The sequence below is a fragment of the Mesitornis unicolor genome, unplaced genomic scaffold (genome assembly GCF_000695765.1).
Source record: "Mesitornis unicolor isolate BGI_N332 unplaced genomic scaffold, ASM69576v1 scaffold21586, whole genome shotgun sequence".
NCBI classification, from domain to species: Eukaryota; Metazoa; Chordata; class Aves; order Mesitornithiformes; family Mesitornithidae; genus Mesitornis; species Mesitornis unicolor.
The window spans coordinates 6,018-31,590 of record NW_010193225.1 but is presented as its reverse complement, the minus strand read 5'-3'; the positions used below and the strand labels follow the sequence as shown (position 1 = coordinate 31,590).

Genomic DNA, 25,573 nt, shown 5'->3' with positions numbered 1-25,573 from the left:
ACTGGTGCTGAATTGACACGTGGGCTCCCTGCCTGCCTGTTACAGCAGATGTGATATTTGGAGTTTTTACAAACATCTTAAGGAATTGGCAAAGTGGGGAAGTTACTGCTCCCTTGTTACACCTGAAGAAATTCCGCTAGGAAGCAGAATGGGGCTGGAGGAGGGGACTTGTCCTGAGCAAGAAGGTAGCAACGTATAGACTAAAAGTCATGGGTTTTAGCTTCCTGAGTTGAGGAAGAAGAATGAAACGCTATTTAACTTTTAGTTTGGACAAGACTTTTTCGTTTTTTTACACTTGTGACTGATCTTGGTGCGTTTTTTTTAATCCTTTCTTTCTTTCTCCAGGAAAACTAATTCTACAAACAATCATAAAGATAAAAACTTACGCCAGAGAAACACAAATTAAAAATGCTCATCATGTAAGTATGGCTCGCACGCATCTCGGAACCCAGCAGCCTAAAGCCCTCCTTTCTCCATAGCGCTTGGGGTGTCGAGATGTAACTTGCTCCACATAGTAGAAAGTTCCCAGCCGCTCCGAGGGCGGCAAGAGCCCTCAGAGAGCACGGGGTTAGCAAAGAGCTTGCTTTTAGAGAACACGCAGGTAGCTGTAATGATCTGGTAGCTGGCACACTCTACATAATCGCTCCTGTTGCCAATAAAAAACCCCCCAAGACCCAAACCTTCCTCACTCACTGTTAAATCTGGAAGCCGCCCATGGTGGGGAAGCCTTTTTCCGCAGTTAGGAGCGAAAGGGATGTGAAGCACTTTTGATTTGCAGGCTGTTCGGCACCTCGGGCATTGACTAGCGCCTTTTCTCATTTCTTTTTTAGAGCTTTAAGTTTCTGAGAGACTGATGGCAATATGACCTGCTAAATTTAAGGGTTGGAACTCTTGGTTCTAGAACTCCAGTTCTGATTTCTTTGCAATTTTTTTTTTTGGTTCCTTTTCAAGTGAGCAACAATATGACTGTCTAAAGCATGCCTTATTTAGCCTCTCCTGTAAGGATGACCTAGCCAGATACATTTTAATAACGCTTCAGTGTAGAAGGTGTAAACTATTTTGGGCTTGATGTGCTGTGAATGTTGCTTTTTTCCTTCCTTTTCTTTTTTATTTTGTATCCTTCCTCCGTTTGAAGAGCAGAAGTAGTGAGTCGCTCGGTTCACGCATGCGCCGTTTTTTACTTCCTGTCGCTGTTAAAATTGGCAAAGCTCTAAAGCGCACTGCTGCCATCTCGTGGTAACTTTTTGTAAAGTACAGCAAACCTTACAAATCTATACAGTATATATTTATATTTTGGGGGAGGGGGGCGGGAAAACCAAAATCCAGTACTTGTGGTTCATTTTGAAGCTGCTGATATTCATTCCTTACTGTTTGTCTGAAAGGTGAGAGAATCGTGCTGTTCTGGTACTTAGAGAAGTAATATAAATTGAAATTAAGGGCTTAACCTATAGAGAGAGACTGGGGTGTCCTAAAACCGGACTTCAAAAGCTGGGATGGTTCGACGTGGTGGTGGTGGAACGCAGTTGGAAATAAAACAAAACTTCAGTTTATAAATATATATATATATGATTGCTTTTTAAGTGATTTTTTTTTTGTTAACTCATGTAAATTCTCAAATACTTTTGCACTGATGTGTTCAACATATTCTTGTACATTCAATTCAGGCAAAGTTTTATAATTTTCTTTTGTTTAAATGATGAAACGTTACAGCATGGTGATATTCTATGCAACTAGTTATCCTCTTCAGTTTGACACTGTAATTTCTCATGATTTAAAGATTGTAGAACTAGACCTAACAGGGTTCTCATGATGTGCATAACTGTAGCTGCATGAACTTGTGTTCTGTGTATTTGTTGGAGTGCAATGATGTATAAAAAGTGGATTCACCTGTTTTTAAAAATAAAACACTGACAAAAAAAAAAACCACCCAAACAACCCAAGTGTGAGACTTTTTCAAAACTTTAATCACACTTCAGCTTGCGTATCTCAGTGGTAATGAGCTGGCATCTCTTAACCTTCTGTGAGTTTTCTCAGTTCCCTCTCCACATCTTCCACAAACGCTGGGAAATTCTGATCCATGAGGCACAACCGAATGAAGGGCCCCAGCTCTCGCGCACGCCACACCGGGTGCTGGTGCACAAGGGGGAGCTCAGGCTGCTTTTTCAGCACCGACTGTGAAAATAAAAAAAGCCAAGGTGTTGCACTGATCTGGGACAAAAAAGGTAACATTACATGGTTTTGTAACGCAGCTACAACATTTCCCTTCGGTGTTTAATAAAGATGCATCTGCCTTGTCATTAATGCTGTCCAAATACTTTCAGGTGTGATTTCTGTGTGTATTTTTTTTCTGGGATAACCTAGCTCTGATTCCAATACGGCTTTGACACAGCTCTGAATTCCTTTGCCACTTGTGACTTCAATAATTGCAATTTCCAGCCATCCCGTGTAAGAAAACAGGACCCTGTGTGAAGCGTCTGTCTTTTACAAGTCAGTTATAGGGGCTTTTTAAAAGCTAAAACATCCTTCTCACATCCAGCTTTTTCCCCTTGGTGGAAGTGAACTGTGCATGCATTTCAGTGCCCGATTGCCTCCCAGCAGCTACAGGTGATGCTGCTCTCATCTGTTAGATGTAAACCATGTTATTCACAGTGTTTGGACAAAAAGTTTTGCATTGTTGGGGCTGCAAATGTTTTGTAGACCTCACCACCTTTCACTTTCCTCCCCTGTGTGTGCTGAAGCTGCTGAAGCTGCAGCGTTAGGGATGCTTTGCAGGGAAAGAACAGCAGCAAAGAAAATCCCTGAAGCGCTGCTGTCACGGTGAGGTGGGCGTGATGTGCAGAGGCAGCCAGTGATGGAGGGGAATGGTTCTGTCATGGGGGGAAGTGCCTAATTCCAGTCTGCATCTGGCTTTAAAATCTCCAAATGCAGGGAATTTGTTAGCAATTCAAGCGAGGTCTAGACAAATGGGTACAACAAATGAAGGCCTCACTAGCGGAAAGCTTTGTTCACAAGGTTTTGCTCAGCTTAAAAACTGCTAAATTTTTTTTTTTGGTCTCTTAAGTGCTGCTTTTGTAAGGTTGGTGTTGATTTAAGTTTCCTAGTGTGACCTCTTAGAGAGTCTGGTCATGAGAAATAGTTCCTAAAGGCAAAGTGCCTTGTTTGAGTGCTCTTGCTTGTTGATGCACTCTCGCATTGTACAAGGACAGTAACAGAACCGTCGGGAAGCAGACAGCAGGGCGTGCAACACAGCTCTCACCGCTGACAGGAGAGGGTAGGGAACTCTGCTTTCTGAAAATCGAGGTGTTTAAAAGGCTTTTTTGGGTTTAAGAGAGGATGAATTTGTAATAGGAAACAAAGGACTTGTCCTTCATAGCACTGATGTGAAGAAATGTCATCTTACCAGGATGAAAAAAGGGTAAAACGGAGTCATTGAAGCAACTGCACTAAAGCAGAGGTTGGTACGAGCAGTGTTCTCAGTCATCTCATTCTCTATGGTCCCACATTCGCAGTAAACAAGTAACAGTGAACTTGCAGTTATTTTTAAACAAGGCCTTACCCTGGGCTTCTCAGGGAAGCTGTCAATTGAATTACAGGACTTTTTGCTGGGGGTGAAGGATGATTGATATTTTCAGACTTCAGCTATGACTGCAGAAATAATTTCTACAGAGTCCAGGAGTGACAAAGCCATTTATTTGGATGTAGCCTCTGGGGGTTGGTTTGTTCTTGGCCTGGTGGTTTGCTCTTATGCAAATGGAGTAATTACACCATGAAAAGGTGGGCTTGTTTAGCCTGGAGAAGAGAAGGCTGAGGGGAGACCTCATCACCACCTACAACTACCTCAAGGGAGGTTGTGGAGAGGTGGGTGCTGGTCTCTTCTCCCAGGTGATGGGGGATAGAACAAGGGGAAACAGCACCAAGCTGTGCCAAGGGAGGTTCAGGTTAGAGAGAAGGAGGAAGTTCTTTACTGAGAGGGTCGTCAGAAGCTGGAACAGGCTGCCCAGGGAGGTGGTGGAGTCACCATCCCTGGATGTGTTTAAAGAGCGGGTAGATGAGGTACTTAAGGATATGGTTTAGTGGGGAGACAGGAACGGTTGGACACGATGATCTCAGAGGGCTTTTCCAACCGAGCGACTCTGTGATTCTGTGAAAAACCTGGGTTTGCAGCTTGTTTCCTAGCTCTGGTTCTTTACACAAGCTCGTGTTGGTGGGGTGATGGCATCGTGGTGTTCAGTGAAGACATTTACCAGATGTTTACAGCACATGAGATGGTTTGCTCGCTCACTCTGTTCCCAAGATGCAGTTACGGGATCTAAGTATTAGATAATGTTATTTTTACCTGTGCTAGCTGTGTTACAGATCTTCTTTCTTCGAGGCAGGAAGCTGGTAGAGGCTCATCTGGCTAGAAAATATCAAATGCAAATATGGGCTTGTTACCAAGCAGAGTGTGGGTATGTGCGAGAAGAGAAGCAGTTCTGTTTTTAGAGGTAAGAGGAGAATGTGCTCAGCTACCTTCTGCAGCAAAAAGGCGTCGCTTTATGGAACCTGAATGCACAGCTGCTGCAGTCTTTAAAAATGAAATAACGGGCCTGTAGTTAAACTGGTTTATGTCAAAACTAGGATAACTTCTAGACCTTAAAAAATGCTGTGTGTGACTGCTCACCAGGAGCATGCTTTTTTTGCCTCTTTTTCTCCCATCACAGAAAAGATGGTTGAGGTTGTCAATTCTATTTTCTGAGCAAGGTTTTCAGTCTGGACTTCTGGAGCAAGAGCATTCCTAACACCGCTAGTACGCCTGGTGCTGGCCAATAGCATTCTGCCATGAAATACTTTCAGTCTTTGCTTTAGCTCATCAGGAAATGAGCAAAGCCCAAAGCGCAGGTTATCTGCTTCAAGAACGAACAAGAAATATTGAAAATCAGCTGCTGGAGGTCTCCCGTATGCTTTCCTGGAAGTTACATTAACAGTTTTTCTCCCCCCCCCCACGTTCTCTACCAACTATGATTCCACTGTCCATGGAGATGGACCTTCCTAGATTATACCACAAGATGGTGCAGCTGAAAGCTTTAACACACTTTTTTCAGGCCTCAGTCTTGGGCCTGATACTTTCGTTTCGTACCCAAGAGCTATCCTGGCTAAGCGAGCTGCAGGGGTGGATTTTTAGAGCTGGTAAATGGGATCCTCTGGCTACCCAAGAGAGCATATAATTAGGAATTAGTCACCCTCAGAAATACTATCTGCGTATGCCTTTTGCATTTCCCTACGGTCTTTGTCCTGGAGAGGGGAAACACTCTGTTTCTCCCCTGTAATCGCTTTGAAATGTGTGAGGTTAAGCTAAAGTTTAAACAGCTGCGTATTTACAATTATTACCACTGCAAAACAAGAGCAGGTGAACACAAAGAGAAGAACATAACTCGTGGTTACCCGAATGGCTCTGATAATTTTTCTTACCCTGTATAATTTATTTGAAGGTCTGCCAGGTGGGTCCCAGCAGCCTGCGCTGAAATCGTTTTGATAACTACCAAGCTCTTGTCTTTGCTCCCTGTTCTTGTTTATTAACCTCAGCAGAAAGCATCTAAGTCTTCCACCAGACCCTCCCACCATCTGACTGGGAATTGGTAACTAACAGTTGGCTTTAGCTTTTGCAGCCATTTCTTTAACTGTTGGTAAGTGCCTGTGTGTGCCTGACCCCTGCATAAATTGTTCTTCTCATTCCCAGGCTCCCTCACTTAGGAAAAGCTCAAACCCCAGAGCAAAGCTGCTTTTCCTCACCTATAAATCTAATTTCATATGCTTGCTAATACTCTTCCTATGATCACATGAAACGTGTATTCATTTTGGTTATTGGTGACCTCTTGGAAGCCAAAATGAAGGTATCTGATTGCTCTGAGATACGTTTCATTAAGCTTGAGGAGCTAGAACCACGTTTTGGAGCATTGTTCTGCTCACTTTTTTGAGGTACACTAAGAAAACAGGAAGCTATTTCATACAGATGGCCTCATAGTAGCAAAACAACTTTCTTCAGAAGAATGTCATTTACAGATCTAACACTAGAAGTTGATAACTCTTCTATTTTTATGTCTATATGTTCTTGCTTGCTTACTCCGTGTAGCAGTGATGCATTTTGCTCAGTGTCCTTCACGTGACTGTCGCCGTCCGTCGGCTGATTGAGGCGGTGATGGAGCTGCTGGCTTTGCTCACCAGTTACTTGGACTGGGGCGTACTCAGCGAGTTCCTGAATGCAGCTGCAGCAGTGCTCCAGCATCTGCTCCTTGGAAACTCCACCAAACTGAACACGAAACATGCGGCATTCTGTCTGCTCACAAAGCCAGAGAGAAATTAAATTAACTCTGAATGCCCTTGAACTATTTAAATTAAATTCCTGTTTGTTACAGTTGGGAAGAAGGCGATTAGTTTTGGGATGGCTGCACCAACTTGCATACAAAGAAACAAGTTTTCCCTGCTGCATCTTTGTTTTTTCCCAGCAGCTAAACCAGAAGACTATTATTCCTGGTTGGAAAATCAGTTAAAAAACCCCAAGAAAATGGTAAGTGAACAGAGCCGCTTGTCAGCTAATGAAAGGTCCAGCCAAGTGAACAAACCTTGCCGTGACGACAGAAGTTTTACAAGCATAGCAGGGAATTTCAACAGTTATTTGTGACAACGAATGAAATGACACTGAAGCAAGCAGAAGTTAAGTTTGGAGTCCCAACTAGAATTTATGGGAACTCTGTGTTCCATTTCGGATTTATGTTACTGCCTGCATCAAACCCGGTCTTTCTTACCTACCTCCCTGGTGTGCCTGTGCATATCCAAACGTACACATTCAGTTTCCCTGTACAGATGCTAACACAGTTGATAGAAGTGCAAGGAACTCAAAGGCATTACTTTAAATAGTGAAAGAATACTAAGAATAAAAAAATAGATAGAACTGACCCCCAGTAGAGGTTGCTGGGCTGTACCCTAATTGGTATTTTCTTAACTACGTGAGGTCCAGCAAACTGCCCTGATAACAGAGGGCTGAGGAGTCTGTGGTGCACGATAAACTTGTCCTAAGCTCATTCAGCTGATGAGAGGCAGACAAACATTGAATGCCCTTGTTTAGGGAGTGACTTAATGGGAGTTTCAGTTTGGTCTTGAAACTCCAACTTTAAAACACAGTTTAAGTACTAGAAAAGCAGTAAGTTTTCCTTGGACGGACCTAGCTTGTTTGAAGTCTGCATCTTTCTGAGATTTCAACATCAAAGCCATTTTTTAAGTGACTAGACATGCTGCCGGACTGCTGATTGCACAAATAAAGGACATCCTTCACTGTAAAGATTTCTGTCTCAAAGATGAGCCAGCTCCTTATGACAGCCTGTGTGCTTACATGCATGTGATTTTAAGATGCTTGTATTGCATCAAACGGTTTCTGGGACATTGTAAGCATAAAAGCTTGTCTCGGTGCCTTTTAAAGGGAAAAGTGACAAAATAATTCCTAACTGTAGCACTCATTTTACCAGTGCCCAGTTGCATTTTTTCTAATTAACTAAGATGTCAACTTAACTGGGTCAGCTTCACATAACCAAGAATGGGTTTGAGGATGTGCCAGACAGGTGAGTTTGCATTAAAATGACTGAATAAAATATGTATGAATCACTGAATAAAATTTCCACTAGTACAGCTGCATTTCAATAGCGATCTGCAACAGGTGTCTTCTCTACACGTCTTGTTCCTTCGGGTATATCAACACTAAACTTCTCAGAACTATAGTGTAGAAACTCATTCTGCAAGCTGAGTAGTCCATGATACCCTATTAAAATACTTCCTTAAGAAATGAGTTAAGTTTTGCTATAAATGCCCTATTAATGACTTACAAAAAGCAAGTACAAGATAAAGCAGAAATAACAGTTTTCTATTTAGTTGCCCGTGCTCCTGAGCTGCTCTGTGCACTCAGATATAGGAACTGATTTTTGAAAACCGAGGTTGCTTTCCTCTGCTTGAATGGCTTCTGTTTGACTCACCTCTTACTTAGGCCTAGCAGGGTTGAGATGCGAGCCCTGACACAGTGTGGCTGGCTTCCTGATCTTTTAAAAGTATTTGGGAATATTAGCATGGAAGCTATAGATGCTGACAGCCTTTAAGGGATCACTCCTGCTACAATTTAGGATACAAAGTAGAGAAACTGTATGATAGCACCTAAACCCAGTTAAAGGCATGTGAATTTATAGTCAGGAAACATTTAGATGCACCAAATTCATTTAAGACTAGGTTAATATTCCTCCTTTTCTGAACCGTCCCTCAGAGCTTTGTTCAAGCTTCAAAGTGGTTGTGATGTTGCTTTTGTGTTTCTTGTGAGATGCAGCAGAATCCCTTAACGCCGTGCTGGGAAACTGGTCCTATTAACTGGAAAGGAAACTGATGAGCTACTGGTTCATCAGAACTAACCACTGCAGTGATAGTCTTCTGTGATGCTCCACAGCTTAGAAGAATCTGACAAAAATCTGAGAGCAAAGGTGTTTTGGTTTTCAGGCAAGCATAACCCGTGAATTTAAAACACTTCAGATACGTACGCAGTTCCTAGTGGCACCATTAGACTAGGCTTATTCTGAAACAAGAGGAGTCCTTGTATTTACACAATGTTTATTATGCCTCGCATCTGCTTTTAGCTTGCAATTAGCAAGGCATTCTCCCCTCTGCAAACTATATTATTGGGCTTGTAACATCCTAGAAAGAAATATTTATGCATCTTTCATAAGAAGAAATCACAGAGAATATAGAAATGCAGCTAACCAGGATTTTTTTTACAGTTTTCAGCTACTCTGGATATTACTGTTATCTGCAATTACAATAACCAGGCTTCCTGTCAGGGGAGGATGCCACAACTCAGAATACCTGAGATGTTTTTATGCCTTAATAGTTCTGTAAAGAGTTAAAAGTGGTCTCCAGCAGCTACTGAACAAGGGGCTCATCATCTTTTTCCAGAATTCCTGTTTCTACCTTCAAGATGAATTCTCTTGTTGAGCAGGGATAGTTAACAACTTAACTTAAACTTAACTTAAACTTAACTTAAACTTAATAGCAGCTCCTTCTGCTGAAACAACAAAGCCTGGAGTGTATCAGGCAATGACTTTTTCCACACTGTGTCAGGGCTCACATCTCAACCCTGCTAGGCCTAAGTAAGAGGTGACTCAGAAGCCATTCAAGCAGAGGAAAGCAACCTTGGTTTTCAAAAATCAGTTCCTATATCTGAGTGCACAGAGCTCTTCTCATTTTGAAATAGGCTTTGTTTCTGAAAAACCTGGTGAGTACTTAGCGTAGATGAGTAAAACTTCTCAGAGTTCATCTAAGAACCAAGAAAACTGAGATTTAGACTTAAGTTGGTAACAAACAAGTGCTGTTTAATTATTTAAAGGCTAACCAACCACTTTCCATGAGGTCTGAGGGGAAGATCAGAAACCTGGGTCCCTTTCATTGCCTGGAATACCAAATGCCTGAATCACCAGCCTGCCACTACTGTGCTAGGTGTCAGGGCCCACAGAATGGCTAAATAATGGTTTGTTTAGGTACTTGGCTTGCCAAAGTGAAGTGTGACTCATAGGTAGCGTGCTTCTGTACATGTAAGCAAATAGATTCTAATATAAAAACCACCCTTGCTGTTTTAGTAGTGAACTATCACAAAGCAGTCTAAAGGACCTGAATATCAGCAGTTACAAGAGATGACTTAATCCATTCTAGTTCAGTTTCTAGAGTAAAAAAATAAATAATCATTTATACAGACAATTTATGGTATCTCAGATCTTCTGGCTTAATTTACCCAACATGGAGAAATCTTATACAGAAATGCGTGAGCTATTAGAAATATTAAAAGCAACTTAACTTACCTTGGACTGAGCACAAAACAGCAGGCAGTCTGCTCTTCTTGCTATCCTTAACCACTTGTGGGAATCGATTAATGAAAAACCTTCCTAAAGTAAAGCAGAACACAAACTATTTGCCCAGGAAACTGTGCGACACTGAGAAGTACACACTGAAGTTATGTGATGTCATTTAATCCCTAACGAAGATCAGTGATGTGCATAAGTGCAGCTTTTGTACCTGGCAAACAATTGCCAATGTGTAATTTTTACCACACTCTGAATGAAATCTGAATCTGTAACTGGTAAATTCTTCTGCAGCCCATGAAGTTGCCCAAGAGGGCAGCAGAGGGCAGGCAAACCTGAAGAATGGGACATTTAAGGCCCACAGAGGCATTTTCTCCAGATGGAATTCAGGTGAACAAGCAGCAGTGTTGATGACTTGATGTTTTTATACTCCAGCTGCATTAACTGTCAGGCTCTTCAAACAAGATGGGCTGCTTGACATTCTGTAAAAATACCCCAGGAAGCTGAAAACATATAAAAATTGCAAGGCGATGGACTGTGTCTCCCAAGGTACAGCCCATAGACTAGCACGCAGTCATTAGTTAGCAAAATCTAGGAAGGGGGGGAAAACCACAACAAACAAACAAATTTAAGGGCAGAGGGGAAATCACATACCTGTTTTACCTGAACTCATAATGCTTTCGATGCCCATGGCTTTTTCCATAGGCTGCTTTTCATACGGGTCCTAAGGGTCAAGAACCACAAGTCACGTCCATCCCAGAGTGCCAACAATGGTTTTGCCTCCCCATCTGATGCAAGGCCAGGCTGGGAAACCATCTGCCATTCTGTTTTGGTATAAGAAGTCACCTCGGTAAGACACTGCTCTTTTAATGTGCTGGCGCTGGCTTTTTAGTCTTGTGCAGCAATCGCACATAGATTTTTAACTGAACTTTTATGAGAGCAATGTCTCGAAAGCATCAAAGAGTTGAACCCAGGGCAGACTGGCTCTCAGCCACATAGCTGAGCTGACACTTGCTATGATAGGCTCCAGAATGGTAAGACAAGGGTGCAAATACCATTCCCAAAAGATGTGAGGTCAGAAGGAGAAAAGCATTTCCCTCTGCACTGTAAAAACAAGTGCTGACAGCAGGTAAGGCAGGCCAGTTGCTTGCAGCTTGTGTTTGCACTCAAAATGCCTCAAGGTAGGACTTGCTTGAAGCAGTTCTTCCAACATCCTGTTCTTGCACTGGGCCACTTTAACTTCTGGCCACTTGCGCTTGGTCTGTTCATTTCAAATAGTTACTGGTTTTGATACGCAGCAACTGTGTTGATTTAAATGTGGCTGCTCCCATGTTAAGTCTATTTTTATAGCATTTTTCCTTTCACTGTAAGATGTAGGTAGAAAAAATTGTTGTATTCTTAAGAAATAAAGAATTCTTAAGAATGTCAGAGAAATCATAAAAGGCTGGCAATGTTTAACTTTCCTACCAACGATTTTGTTGATGTTCCCTAGGCCATCATCCTTTTGTATGTCCTGTTTCTAAGGTAAAGAATGCCGGGAAAAAAGCAGCATTTGGAATTTTTATTTGTGTACTCCTAATTCAGCTCCAAGGCCAAAATTTAATTAACTGAAATTTAATTTACTTCAAGTTTAATTAACTGAAGAAGAAAGCAGAAAGTATGCTGCACCTTTAGTTGGCTGTATACTGCCAAGCAGAAACAAATAGCTACGAGTAGCTGAACAGAGAAAATCCAGTGCAGTATTTGAGCAATAAAACAGACACAACTTGGGTCAAGCAAGCTCCCTGAAGAAGGAGAAGAGAATGTTTTAGACAAACTGGGGTCTGCAAAAATACTCAAACGAAACTCAATCGGTTGTTTACATCAGTAATTGTCATTACAGCCAGGATCCTCTAGATCAGGAATAAAGACAAAAAGGCAACCTAGAACTGGGCAGGAACATAAGACCTCAGGTGCTTACAATGTGGAGAGAGAAATGGCAGCACTTCTCGAAGTTGGATCATTAACGTTCAATCATGCATGTACTCCTTATGGCATTCTCCAGGATCATACTTGTAAGAATGTTTTGTTGTTTTTCTATTAAAGGTAAACAGTTTCATACATCTCTGACAAAAAACAAAGTAATACAGAATCACAGAATATGAGGAGTTGGAAGGGACCTCGAAAGCTCATCCAGTCCAACCCCTGCCAGAGCAGGATCACCAGACCAGGCCACAAAGGAAGGCACCCAGGCGGGTTTTGAATGTCTGCAGAGAAGGAGACTCCACAGCCTCTCTGGGCAGCCTGGGCCATGCTCTGGCACCCTCACAGTGAAAAAGTTTTTCCTCATGTTCAGGTTGAACCTCCTCTGCTCCAGCTTGGGACCATTGCCCCTTGTCCTGGCATTGGACATCACAGAGCAGAGCCTGGCTCCTTCCTCCTGACACTCACTCTTCACAAATTTATAAAGTCTCTCGGAGGGAGGACCCTGAGAAGAACTAAGCTGAAGCAGAAAACAAAGCAAGACATTTCCCAAATATTTTGGAAGCAGGCAAGATGTGACCACACCTTGCATGAGGCAGAGAAGCCAGTGATGCTGGTCCAGCCTTACAGCCATTCAGGCTGTCATTAACCAGGAAATACTTTTGTCCTGATTTTACATTTCAGCATTCAAAATGCTGCTGGATAATGAGGCCTGTGATTGATGCTGGAAGGTACTGCATGTTATTTATGAGTATTTTTATTATTCTATCATCTAGAAACCCTGTGGTGCTGACATGAACACAGGAACAGATTATCCATTTTATGGCAGATCACAAGGCCTTAAGGCAACTAATTACTATTAAAAAATTACTATATACTTAAGAAATGTTATTTGTCTAACAGCTCAGCTATGCTGGCTTACATCAATTAGTTTGGATTCACTCATTCATGAGACGTTTTCAAATGAAACTGAACTATGTGTAAACAGCAGCTTAGGAAGAAAAACTTCCTTTTTTGCCACAAACTTCATATACTCTGCCCTTAAATTATGATGAATATTAAAGACACACAAACCCAAGAACGCAACACACAAAGACACATTCTCCAGTTTTGGCTGCCACTTACAGTAGGCTCATGAAATACAAATAAGACAGTTTGTTCTCAATCAAACCATTTCCCAAGGTATGCTACCAAGCCACAGCTGGGGAGCACAGCCAGCACAGTGGTGCTTTTGCAGAGCAAAAGAAGAGATTTGGGCAAAGCACTTTTTGGGGGAAGGGTAAGAGGAAAAAACCAGTAGGGATGGCTCCAACAAACTGCCACTGCCCCCAGAGGAGAGAGGCACTGCCCAGTTACCCCAGCTCCTGTGTCGCCCTATCCAGGACTCTGCTCACTGCACTGAGGATGTAAGGTACGGTGAGAAATCTTTCCAGAAGTAGTACTCACTACCTACGTTTTGTGTGTGATTTGTTAAGTTAGCAATATTTTTTGATCTCTAATATCCTACGTGCTGTCATTACTTAACATTTATACTGAGTAACGCCTCGCTTATTCTTCAAAATGACTAATGTGGCAATAAAGGAATGTTAGTAGTATTTCCAGGTATCTACACGATATGGTTAATACATCAGGAAAAGTCTGCAGCAGAACAGAAATACTGTAGTATTATACTGTTATTAAGCATTATCTCAAGAGACAGTAGAAATAAGGATCTGAGAGCAGTCTGTAAATGCTTGTAAATGATGTTCAAGTATTACACTGAAAACTAAAGGATGCTTTCAGAAAACTTAAGAAAACTTGGACAATGTTCACAAGTGTTTCGACAGTGACCTCTTTGATAGGGAGTTAGTCATTGATAGGTGATTACAATAACGAACACTGTATGCTTGAAACTTGACATACAGATTATAAATGAAGTGCTTGCATAAGCCTGAAAAATAGCAAATTTTAACTTGTCTTCCCAATGTGAGTTGCCATTTTACACTTTTTAAATTAGAGACCTGCTTATTCTATTAAAAAAGTCTTCCTTTCATTAATGATTGTAGAATAAAAATGTAACTCCAGCTGAAATTTAGCAGCTGTAAAAATGAAACTTTAAACATAATTCCAACCAAATCTTCATTATTACCTTGTAACACACCTAGAAGCAGAAATTTTCCTTGTACCATTTTCCAAGATCTAAAAAAGGCCAATGACATGAGTTTTTATTCCTGCAGTAGAAGCTGTCTTGAAAACTGACTCAAGAGTAGAAGTGTCAACATGCCAGGAGAAACAATCATCGCCAAACATGGTAACTTGTAGAGTGGGGGGAAGCAGAAAGCTGTCCCTGCAAAGATTTCCAAGCTATGTGTCTGTACCCAGATGTGTCACGTACAGCATCGTTGGGAAGATCAGAGCACAGCAGAAACCACGTGCTGTGTGTAACTTAGATCTCAGTGTAAACGTTGGCTGTCTCAAACAGATCTGCAGAATAGAGAGTAGGAAGTGGAAAGAGGTGAAAGGCCAAAAAACCAACCAAACAAACCCAACAAACCAAAAACCCAAGGCAGGCAGCCAGCAAGCTAACTGGAAGGAGGAATAAAAGGATATTAAGCTGCACATTATCTTTTTGCATGCAATCTTTTTTTTTTTACCCCCAATCTCTTAAAAGCCACATCTTCAATCTTGCTATTACGCTTGTTTGATTGTGGAAAAGAACGCATCAGGGTTGAGCTCATCAAACAGAGTGCTCTGTCTCCACAGAGGCAGGGAAGCTCAGTGCAGCAGCAAATACAGGACACGCAGTCACCATGCCCAGGGACCCCACAACCCAGGAATGTCTTTTGCCAAAGTGCAAAGTGTTCCCCCAGAGGGGTACAAACTGCAGCCCCTTGAAGGGGTGAATAGCAAAGATGAGCCCCTAACTCAGGACAATCCTTGATATTTCATAGTGTGAACCTGATTGATTTTTTTTCCCTCTAAACCAGACTTTAGAATAGTGACACTTGACCAGGGATGTAGAGAGGTGAACTGGATGCTCATGTGTTTAGCTGGCTAAAGCTCTTCAGGGTATCATATTAATAAGTGAAGCTAAGCAATTTCTTCTTTAATTCCTGGTACAGAAGATATACTTCTCTAGATCAATACCATCCATTAAATTCTAACTTTAGGGTAAATATATTTCATTAATACATGTCTTAAAAGCTATCAGATGTCTTTAAAAACTACTCTAACAGTTGGGTTTAGAAGAATTGGGGCAAGAGAACAGTAAAAATCAGAACCCCTTAAAACTCTTTACTGCTGCCAATTACCAATCATTGTACAACAGGGATGTATCATTATATCAAACACAAATGGGGAAGCTAATGCAGAAAGTCATTAAGCGTATCCAAACCAATCATTTCAACAGCACATGTTGAAGTAAACAAAATAAAATTGGGATTTTTGAACAATGACTGCGGTGCTGAGTAAGTCAATAAAACCAAGACTCCTTCTGCTCTTTGAAATAGCAATCACAGGACCTTCAATAAACAAAACAACCTTCCTCTAGCTCTGCAGTGTACTACCACGAAGCAGCATCAGCAACCTGCTCACTTCCCTAGGTGTCCATCAAATGTCCTCACTCATTGCACAGGGACCTTTGCCTACCCAAGGCACTGTTGTGAATATCATCTCCAAACTTAGGTGCATAAATTTCAGGCACTGCAAAGAGAGCATCAAGAACATCAGAACATCTGCTGAATGTTTGCCTAATTAATGACTTAGAATCTACTGCATCCTTAGCACTATTAGCTTATTAGAAACCATGAGGGGACCAGGAGGGCACTAAGGACATTTAGCCCACATTTTAAAAGATCAGGTCACAAATCAATTACTCTGGATTAATTTTATCCTATTAAATAAGTCCTCTTCACAATAGCAATTTGTTTCATTTGTAGGATATTAAGAATTCTAGCACCAGGATTAATTGCACTGAATAAAACACCAAAAAGATAATTTTCAGGATCTCAAAAGAGGGAAAGGAAATAAGAGCTGTGGTAAACAGAACACGATGGGTCTTGAGAGTATGGCCAGAATGTGACAGGGCTGCTGCTGAGATAGTCCTGTTAAAATTCCATTATCCACAGTATGCAAGAATGAGATTTTTCTACCGTAAAAGATGCAGTCTGTTAGACAACACTGCAGCAAACACAGATCCTAAAAATAAGTTATGTAATTTAATTCCAAATGAAGAATTTTGTTAAAAAAACCCAACAAAACAACAAATCAAAAAACAACAGCGAAGAAACCCTTTGATACGCATTACACATCAGGGATTTTTATCTTCCGGGCTCTGAGTTTCCATTTACCTTCCATTTCATTTGGCTGATCATGAGGAATAGATTACTTTTTTCTTTTACAGAAAAGCAGTTGCTTCCTTCTTAACATAGGTTCAAGTACGAAACTGGCAGAGCCATTAAGGAATGTGTAAACTGATCTTGAAAGCGTACCCATTCCCCAAAACAGTTTACTCATTAAAATAAATAGTTTGGGGTTTTTTGAGCAACTGATGGAAACCCTGAAGGTGTCCACAATTATTGGATATAGTAGCAGAGGTGTACTTTAATCACCAGGCTGGAGCATTCTCGGATACTGTAACCAAAGGCACTCAGATAGTGTGTCAAACTCCAGCACCTCACACAGAACCACAGAATCCCAGAACGTCAGGGACTGGAAGGGACCTCTAAAGCTCATCCAGTCCAATCCCCCTGCCGGAACAGGAACACCCAGATGAGGTTACACAGGAAGGCGTCCAGGCGGGTTTTGAATGTCTCCAGAGAAGGAGACTCCATAACCTCTCTGGGCAGCCTGGTCCAGGGCTCTGTCACCCTCACTGAGAAGAAGTTTCTTCTCAAATTGAAGTGGAACCTCCTGTGTTCCAGTTTGTGTCCGTTACCCCTTGTCCTATCATTGTTTGTCACCGAGAAGAGCCTGGCTCCATCCTCGTGACACTCACCCTTTAAATATTTATAAACATGAATGAGGTCTCCCCTCAGTCTCCTCTTCTGCAAACTAAAGAGCCCCAGCTCCCTCAGCCGCTCCTCAGAAGGGAGATGCTCCACTCCCTCCATCATCTTTGTAGCCCTACGCTGGACTCTCTCCAGCAGTTTCCTGTCCTCCTTGAACTGAGGGGCCAGAACTGGATGCAATACTCCAGATGTGGTCTCACCAGGGCAGAGTAGAGGGGGAGGAGGAGCTCTCTCGACCTAAACCTCTCACCACAGAGCTGTGCACGCAGCGCCAGGTATTTTACCAGGTATTTTTGTAATCTGCCTGGTTTAGAAGTGCTGAGATTCAACACATACATTGTAGCATTCTTTTTAGCAAGTAAATAGTATTTCAACTTGCATTAGTGAAAAGACGACGACAAGAGAATTTATTAAATATTCTACTATTTAATTACTCGTAAAAATAATTCTGTAGACTTCTCTATGTATTAAAAACCACAGTTTTTAGGCTATGCGAGTATTTTATTACTATTTTATAAATGTTCTTCTTAGAAATGGATCCTGGAAGAGTCAGTCTCACTTGGCTCTAAATAGCTACAACACTTTAGGAAAAGGTTTCTTAACACTACTGCTTTAAGAAAATAAAGGATTAAGAGAATGCATAAATACATCCATTATAGAGAAAATATTTTGCTGTTACGTCAGGAACACTTGAATATTCTTCCTGTTCTTCCTAGAATGGATCATGTTAATCCAACCATCAATGAAATGAAGATTTCCATTTCTACACAGCTCTTTCACCTCAGTTTTGTACAAATGGAGTTGGAGCGAAAGTCGGATGTAGGTGAAAGGTAGACACCAATGAAGAGGATTCACTACATAAATAACTCACACAAAAGCTGTCTCCTCTTGTTTTCACCCTGACAGCAGAGCATGTTACAGAAAACAGTTTATGTATTTTAGCATTTCATACATTATTACTTGACATGAAGGAAGTTTGATGAAACAATCACAAAGCAGCAGAACAAAACATGCCTCCAACCAAAAAAGGTATTTGTTGGAGCCCTGCTCACTACAAGAGCAAACACTGGGAGACATCACCAGTGTGTTGGCCACCTGAGATCAGTTTAGAGGAAAACCAAGGATGAACCTGCTCAGCACCGAGTTCAGGCACGCGTTAATTCAGTTAACAGCACTGTTCACTGCAGAAGAACGGCCAAAGAAAAGTTCTGTGTGAAATACCAGAACAGCTGAACTCTGGAAGTTCACACTTTTCAGTATGTGACTTTGATTTTTTTCTTCTGGACTTCTTAGAAAGCATCCACCCACAGTGTTATCAGCGTAATGCAGAGCTTGCTGGCAGCTAAAAAGGTTCATTTTGGCTTTTGTAAAATGTATACACCACTGAAGAACAGATGCACTCTGACTTTTATCTTCCTAAAGAAAAGAGAAGCTACAAACCAAGATAGTTTACAACTATTGATGCACTGATTTTACTTTCCTGAACTACTGCTAGAGGGGAAAAAAAAAATCCCTTTATTATTCTTTCATGGAACTTTTACAAAAAATACAACAGCTATTCAATTTGAGAAGGAAATGGTGTTCCTGCGACACAGATCTTGTGCCTCGCTGCGTTCCCATGCAGAGGTACGAGGTAGAAAGCTACGATAATTGTTACCCAGTTCCCTCAAAACCAGGAGCCTGTAGTAGATCAAAAGGTCTGAAAAGTCAGGATTAGAAGACAGATCAAAAGAGTAGACATCAACAACTTAAAGGATGCGGTTACTGCAGAGCAAGAAACAGTTCTGTAAGTACATCAGAGGGAATTTCAATGCGAGTAAGGCAGCACGTATGATTGGAGATCACCTTGGCAATAAAAAGGAAATTCTCAGTAGCCCAGGCCAGCAAGCAGACATGAGCATACACAGCAAAAACACGAGTGGAATCAGTCTGACAATTGCAGCTTTCTATCAAACTTGATAACATTCCCTCTGGAGCAGAAACTTGAGCATCATCCTGTGTGACAAAATGTCCATTATAAGGGACCCCCAGTGAGAGGATTTGAGTTGTGACAGATTCAAAAGAACTATACATACTTAGTTGTGCAAAGCCTGATTAAATATTGTGACAGGTTTCTGACAGCTCCTGGGAGCTGGAGACAAGAGGGAGGTAGAACCAGTGAGATTAACCATTTCTACCCTGTGATTACTTCTACAGCAATAACACAGACTGCACAGTATAGCAACTTTTTCGTTATATATTTTGCAGCATTTCATCACTGGCCTGTGCAGTTCTGGCTAGCTCGGAGTGTACTGCATTGTAAGCTGTTACTGGCTACTGGTCAATGGCATCACTGCCTGAGCTGTCTTCTTTAGCACAATCCCTGTGCATCACCTTTCTGTTTGATGATATTGGCTGCTTTACTAAAGAGAATCCACAGCCTGTTCTTCAAAGACTGAAAAGACAGCTGTAGATGGGGATTGTTCCAGGAAGAAGAATTTTATCACTGCTTATCAATTTTTTAAACTCTCAGTATTAGATCTCGGTGACATTTACCAAGCACGTCTGTTCCAGCTCTGTTCTGCACTGCTCTTAGGCTGTGATCGTTACTGCAATATCCTAGCATCTCTTAGAAACTGAAACAGACCTGAGAGATCTTGGAAATTCCTCATCTGGCATTTCAAGCTGCCTGAAAGCTTCGCTAACCACTAAACCTAAGAGCTGCAAGAAAGGGCTTTTCTCAGCCAAGTCTTTATAAAGCTTTTCTTCCCGCACTCATCCCTTATGACAGCACACTTACCGGGCCCATTGCTACTTGCCAGATGCAGTCTTTGAAGGGCTACAGCTTTTGTCTGTGCTTTTTTTACTCTTATAGTTAGTTACTACAACTTTCAGTTAGTCTTCATATGGTTATTTCTAGGACATGCTACAGAGTAATATAAGTCTTCTAGTTACTAAACTGTTATAGCCATCTGATTGGAATACTGAAAATATGACCAGCCCCAGGAGAGGTGCATTGTGCTCTGGATTCATTCCAAGCAGAATCTGGGAAGAGATGGCAGCAAGTCTCATTTCACTCCTATTTCCTTTAATATCTGGACTTTCAATTACTCCATCCCTTTTTCTTATTTAGCACAACTGCTGAAATACTTTACATATTCCATTTTTACCTCGTCCAAGAACATTCAACTACTCCTCACTAAATATGTGAGCTGAATACCATTGTCTTGCATGAGGGATATCCAGGCTGACAGCTCTCTGGTAGCTCATTCATTATCTATTCAATATTCTTAACACACTCACAGGCAAATTCACACTCACAAATTCAAGGGTATCCTTGATCCTCCCCCTGTACTTACAAGATACTTCTGTAAATCTAAGACTTTTTAAGAGGCACAGCAAAAACTAGTTTGTAAGCTTATACATACTTAAAGCTACAATATACCCTCTTATTCAGGGTTTAGTGGCTGGTCATGCTTAAGCACAGGCTACAGGAAAATCAATTGATGCAATTCTGAAGTTGTTATTTTGTCTCCATGAGTGTAACATGTATGTTAGATGACATTACCCAACATAGGAAAAAACCCTGTTCTCTTTCATAAGCCAAATTATCAAAACCAAGATACAAACAGGTCATTGGCAAGAAACTAGCTGGATCATACAGCAAATCTTACTGGGACTAATAGCTATATTTTTATATATTTTCCAACAGTGTATTTTCTCTGTTAGGCAAAAGAATAATGGAAATGCCTTTCAACACCAGCAGCACTTAGTATTACATCTTAATCTAGATTCTACAGAAGAAACACTGTTCCTCGGTAGGAAATAACGCATTTAGCATTATTCTGATAAACACGGAAAAAGCAGCATACAAGAGTTACCCTGAGCTAAATAAATTTGGCAGTTTTCTTTCAGTAGGAGAGAAGATGAAGCTGAGATGGAAAATTAAGTTAATACTGATGCCAACACGAAAGGAAAAATGTTCTTTATGGATGAGGAACTTACCAGTACTGTTCGCCCTTGGGAAATAAAGAAGTGGCCAGATACAACAATGGTAAGGATAAGATGGCCTGATTCTTCATTTGATTCAAAAACCTTTAAAAAGATGAGACATAATAAAAATCTAGCCCTGAAAGCACAAAATCTACGTTTTCCACTTCTAGTGCAAAATAAGAGTTTCAAAGGTCAGTGCTAGGAGTCAGCTGTGTAATTTACCTCGCAGTAATGCAACTTGCCCTCCACTCCTCCAGCCAGGAGGCACATTTAAGAGTTTTTTACTAATTATAAATCCATGTACAGATTTAACAACTTTAAAAGCAGGGGTTTTTTTAAAACCCAGCCTTTTCCAACTTGATCTATAGTTTGTAACACCACAGGTCACTGCTGAAGGTAGAAATTAAAAAAAAAAAAGTGGGCCACTAACTATCACATCATTGCTGTGTTTACATTAATAATGCATGGAGCCAAATCTTTCCTGCAGTAGCTCTGGACTTGCAAAAGGATATCTGCAAAGGCCTCACTTATTACTGCTTGCTACCCAGCGGCCTCCTAGACCCTGGGGCCAATGACACCAAAACCAAGCATCAACCTCCACCCGCCTTCCACCGTCACCTTCCAAGAGGAGGCGTTTTGCTCTTCATCGTCGCAGTCCCTCGGGGGTAGGAAGCGGCCATAGCGCTTCAGGGGCCACGTTCTAGCGCTGTCTCGGAGGGAGGTGTCGCCAGGCTGCCTCGGCTCGGAGCTACGCCCTTCGGCAGCCCCCGCCATCTCCGCGCTGAGGGGAGCGCCATCCACAGCGCAGAGGAAAAGCACCGCGCCGGCGGCGAGGAAACGGGAGTTGGGCGGGAAAGCAGGAACCAATGGAAGGGCGGAGAGAGCGCGTGGGTGAGCTGTCTACCAATCAGCGAGCGGCAGAGAAACGCGAGCCAATGAAGTAGCGCGCTGGGGCTCGCGCTGGTTTTTCTCTCGCGATCGGCCGCACGAGGGGTGGCGCTGTTTTTCTGTTCCCCTCTGGGAGCTGATTGTTCCCGTTGCTGTAGGGGTGCTCCCGCTCGCTTACCCTTAGCGCTCCTCCACGCCGCCTCCTTTCGAGGGTGCCGTTTTCTTTGAAGGGAGTGCGGCTACACCCTACGGGTGTAGCCCTCTGGTGGGACCCCGCCCAGCGGTGCCGACGGGAGAGGGAAGCGCGGAGTCTGGGGTACGCGCGGGCGCCATTTTCTGAGGGGGAGAAGGGAGCACTGAGGGGGCTACGTAGCGAGAAAGGCGGCGAAGTAACCGACAGCGGTGCGTTGGTCAGTGGTGGAAGCGGGCCACGATGTCCGCATGCATATTTCCTCGGATGGAATATATTTAAGTGTCTGTAGAAGAGCTGTTCTAAAGTCTAAATTGTCTTTTCTTGGTGGAAGGTACTGTGCTCACTTCACAGAACTTCAATGATGCTTTTGTGGTACCTGAAGTTAATGTTAAATGTAAAAAAGCAGCTTCCCCCCCCCACCTCACTATGTTGTCTGTTGTTAGCCAGCCCGGGTCTGTAGAGCTGTATTGATCTGAATTGCACTCCTCTCCCTTCCTGTTTTGCTTCCTGTCTGCTAATAGGTTGCTCCTAGAATTATATAATACTAAGCTTTCTCCAGAGAAAGAAAGCAATGGTGAAATGACTCATAATAGGACTCCACTTAGATATTCCATTTATAGTAAATATCTTGGCTATAAAAGCATGTGCATTAGCCAGTCAAGGTCACTGAGGGGGGCATGGAAGAGGCAGGTACCGTTCAGGAAGAGGTGCATGAGAGTCGACTGACCTGGATGAACTAAGGGATGCCAGGTCGCCACTAGCCACTGTTAAACCCTCTGCATGCTTGAGGGGACTGTACCAGTAGCTTTAATCCTAGCTCTGAGCAACTACTGCCAGCAGCACATACTTGATCAAGATGAAGCTTGGGTAAATAGTCAAACTTCTCAAGCAAAATAAAGAAGTTTACGTGTTTTTTTGTAATTCTTGTTATGTTTATGGTTTGCACTTACGTTGCTGGCTTGGCTGATGTGAATAAGGTTAAAATGGAATGGGTAAGTATTGCCTCATCTGAAATAAAACCTTCAGGTACAAAGTTAACCTGTTACTAAAATGGTGGTGGTTTCGTCTGTTAGAAAATATTACAGTGACATTTATATCATGTGGCCATTGTGTTTTTCATCTGATGTTACACCCTAAGAGCCAGATTCACATCTGAGGAACTATTCCTGTAATAATCAGTTTTACAGCCTTGTCAAAAGGAAGGTGGTTATCGGAATGTCTGACAAGGTCATCCAGAAAAATCAGTAATGAAACAGGGAATACAGTGTGGGCCTCCTAGCTGCCAGTTGCCTTCTCTAATCACTGCATCCCCAGGAGGATTTCTGAAATTGTGCTTGTCAAACATTACGAATTGGCCTGTAGACTTGGGACTTTCTTAGAAACTACAAAAGCAGCTAAATATTATTGTTAGAGAGATAGTATGGGTACATATATTGAATCTATTTTTCCCTAATTTAGCTGAAGTTGCGTGGAAAATGGTTTGTTTGCAGTATCTCCTAGTGTCTCTTTTCCAAGTGTGATTTCTGACACGTGCTGAAGGAGGAGGAAAACAAAAGCTCAATCTTTTACCCAAACAAAAATTTCAAAATGTGGTTTCTGAAGAGGCAGAAGTAAACTAAGAGCATCAGATACTCCCATCAAATCCTTTTAAAATTGTGTTTTTGAAGCAGGACATGAAATGATGGAGCTATTAGAGGAACATAAAGCCAGTGGCAGTGTGTAAAGGGCTGTACAAATTCTTTCCCTCCCAGGTGTGTCAGAGCAGCTCAGTGGTGCCTGCAGCACCTGCAGCTTATTCAGACCTGAAGCACAACTGGTGCAACTTGATCACGACTGGGGAGGTTCTTGTGCTGCTCTCAGCAAGACCTACCAGTCACAGCCATGTTTACTCTGGATGCTGAACCTTACACAGGATTCTAGCACTCTTTAATTTTCTGATTATAGGTTTTTTTGCCAGACTACAGTCTACTAGTTTGCTTTTAGTTTTTGGACGTGAATGTGTTACATTTTTACACGTGTATAAAGTAAGGTTTGAACTAGGAGATACGAGCACTGTGTTGAGGCTGATACACAAGCTCTTGCTGATTCTGATGTCCTTCTAGAATTGCACGATTAGTTCTGTATTCAGGGAGCAGACAAGTAGGAAGATGGTTTTAATGCTTTTTGTAAGCAGCTACAGAGTTTGCCAGTTTTTTTTAAATAATAGAATATAATGCAGAAGGAGGAGATTGGTAGGTGAGCCCGGCAGATTAAAATGTGTTTCATCAGAGACAGGATAGCAAATCCCATGGACGTGTCGAGGGTTTATCGTTGTGCTAAACTTCAGATTTGCTTGAGACCTCGCAGACTGAAGTGGTAAAGATTAATTCTCTCCCTGCAGAAGTATGTAGTGCTTTTAATAAGCTAGAAAAACTCTGCCAGAAACAGAGATTGGTGCAGGAGGAGAGGTCTGTTCTGTTCCTGCACAATAAGGATTTTATAATGTGCTAGTAATTTTTCCATAGAGAAGATCAGAAGGGCTTTGTTACTATTTGGGAGTAAAGCAAAATGCTGCAGTGATTTACTACCCTGGATTGTATAGACTGCATGTATGGCAGTTGCTTTTGGTACTGGGAATTTCGCTGAGCCAGCAACTTCATTGATTTGTAATAGTAATGTTGGTGATAATAGAAATAATAAAATCATATTACCATAACTTTATTGCCAAGAGTGAGTGTAGATTTGTCATGAGTGCAAAGGATTGACTGGAGTCACTTAGACAAATTCTATTCAGAACACTTGATTTACTGTTTCAGTTTTTATAATAAACAGTGTTACCTTACGCTTTCATTGCTCTGTTAGTAGTTGTGAGACTTCGGTAAGTGACAGAGTCATTCCATTAATCAACATTTCACGTAGCTCGTTGTGCCTCCTGTCATCTGAATGTGATCTGACAGTCAGCAACCTCGCTCCCCGATCTCTCGGTGCTAATGAAATTACAGCGCCTTGGTATTTGATTACTGTGTAGCAGTTCTGTTCCCATCACAAAAATGTCTTCATCCAATCCTGTCGACATACGTCAGTGCTGAGGGAGATGAACTTAGGAGTTTTCTCACGCAGAAATGTGAAGCCAAGGGTCTCGTGGTGGTCTGGGCTGTGGTGCCACGGCCTCTGGTGTCCTGAGCAGTGTCAGACGTTCACACACCTGATAGGAGACCTCGCTCACCAGCTGCTGTGAACTGCAGTCGCTAAATTTTACTCATCGGTTTTATCCTGTTTCCCTTTTTTCCTTGCCAAAATCTATCCCTTGCAGTGACCTTTAAATTTTTAAGTGAAAAACAGAAGCCAAATCAGTGCATTTCTTTCTGAATGTACTTCGGGTGTTGTGGTAAGGTTGAAGTGAAGTCTGATGACTTGTATTAGGCATCAGGCTCAGATTGTGATTTGCAGTTTGACTTCACGTTCTCTCTTTCTCTTCAATGGCCATATTAAGATTAAGATTGGATTGAGAATCAGCCATTTAAGCACCACAAGAATTAAAGGGTCCTTCTGGCTCAGTTTTCCAGAATTTTTGGCAGCTGATCTTCCTCATTTTCCAGAGTCAAAATGTTTTCTCCAAAGAAGTCTTCATGTATCCCTTTTCTTCAGCAGTTATTCAGTTTTAGTGTGTTTCCAGAAAGTGAGCCCATAAACTGATGTCGTGTTTCTGTTTATCTAATGGTGATATTCCG

General features: G+C 41.9%; 1 protein-coding gene across 1 annotated transcript; it reads right to left on the bottom strand.

The window, feature by feature from the left end:
* Nucleotides 1-2,010: 2,010 nt before the first annotated feature.
* REC114 (REC114 meiotic recombination protein) lies at nucleotides 2,011-25,316 on the bottom strand (the record flags this gene model as incomplete). Its single annotated transcript, XM_010187392.1, has 7 exons — nucleotides 2,011-2,172; nucleotides 4,337-4,399; nucleotides 6,101-6,316; nucleotides 9,861-9,944; nucleotides 20,795-20,884; nucleotides 21,401-21,549; nucleotides 25,273-25,316. Coding segments are annotated over 7 exons (808 nt in total), but the record flags the coding sequence as incomplete, so codon positions are not given.
* Nucleotides 25,317-25,573: the final 257 nt, after the last annotated feature.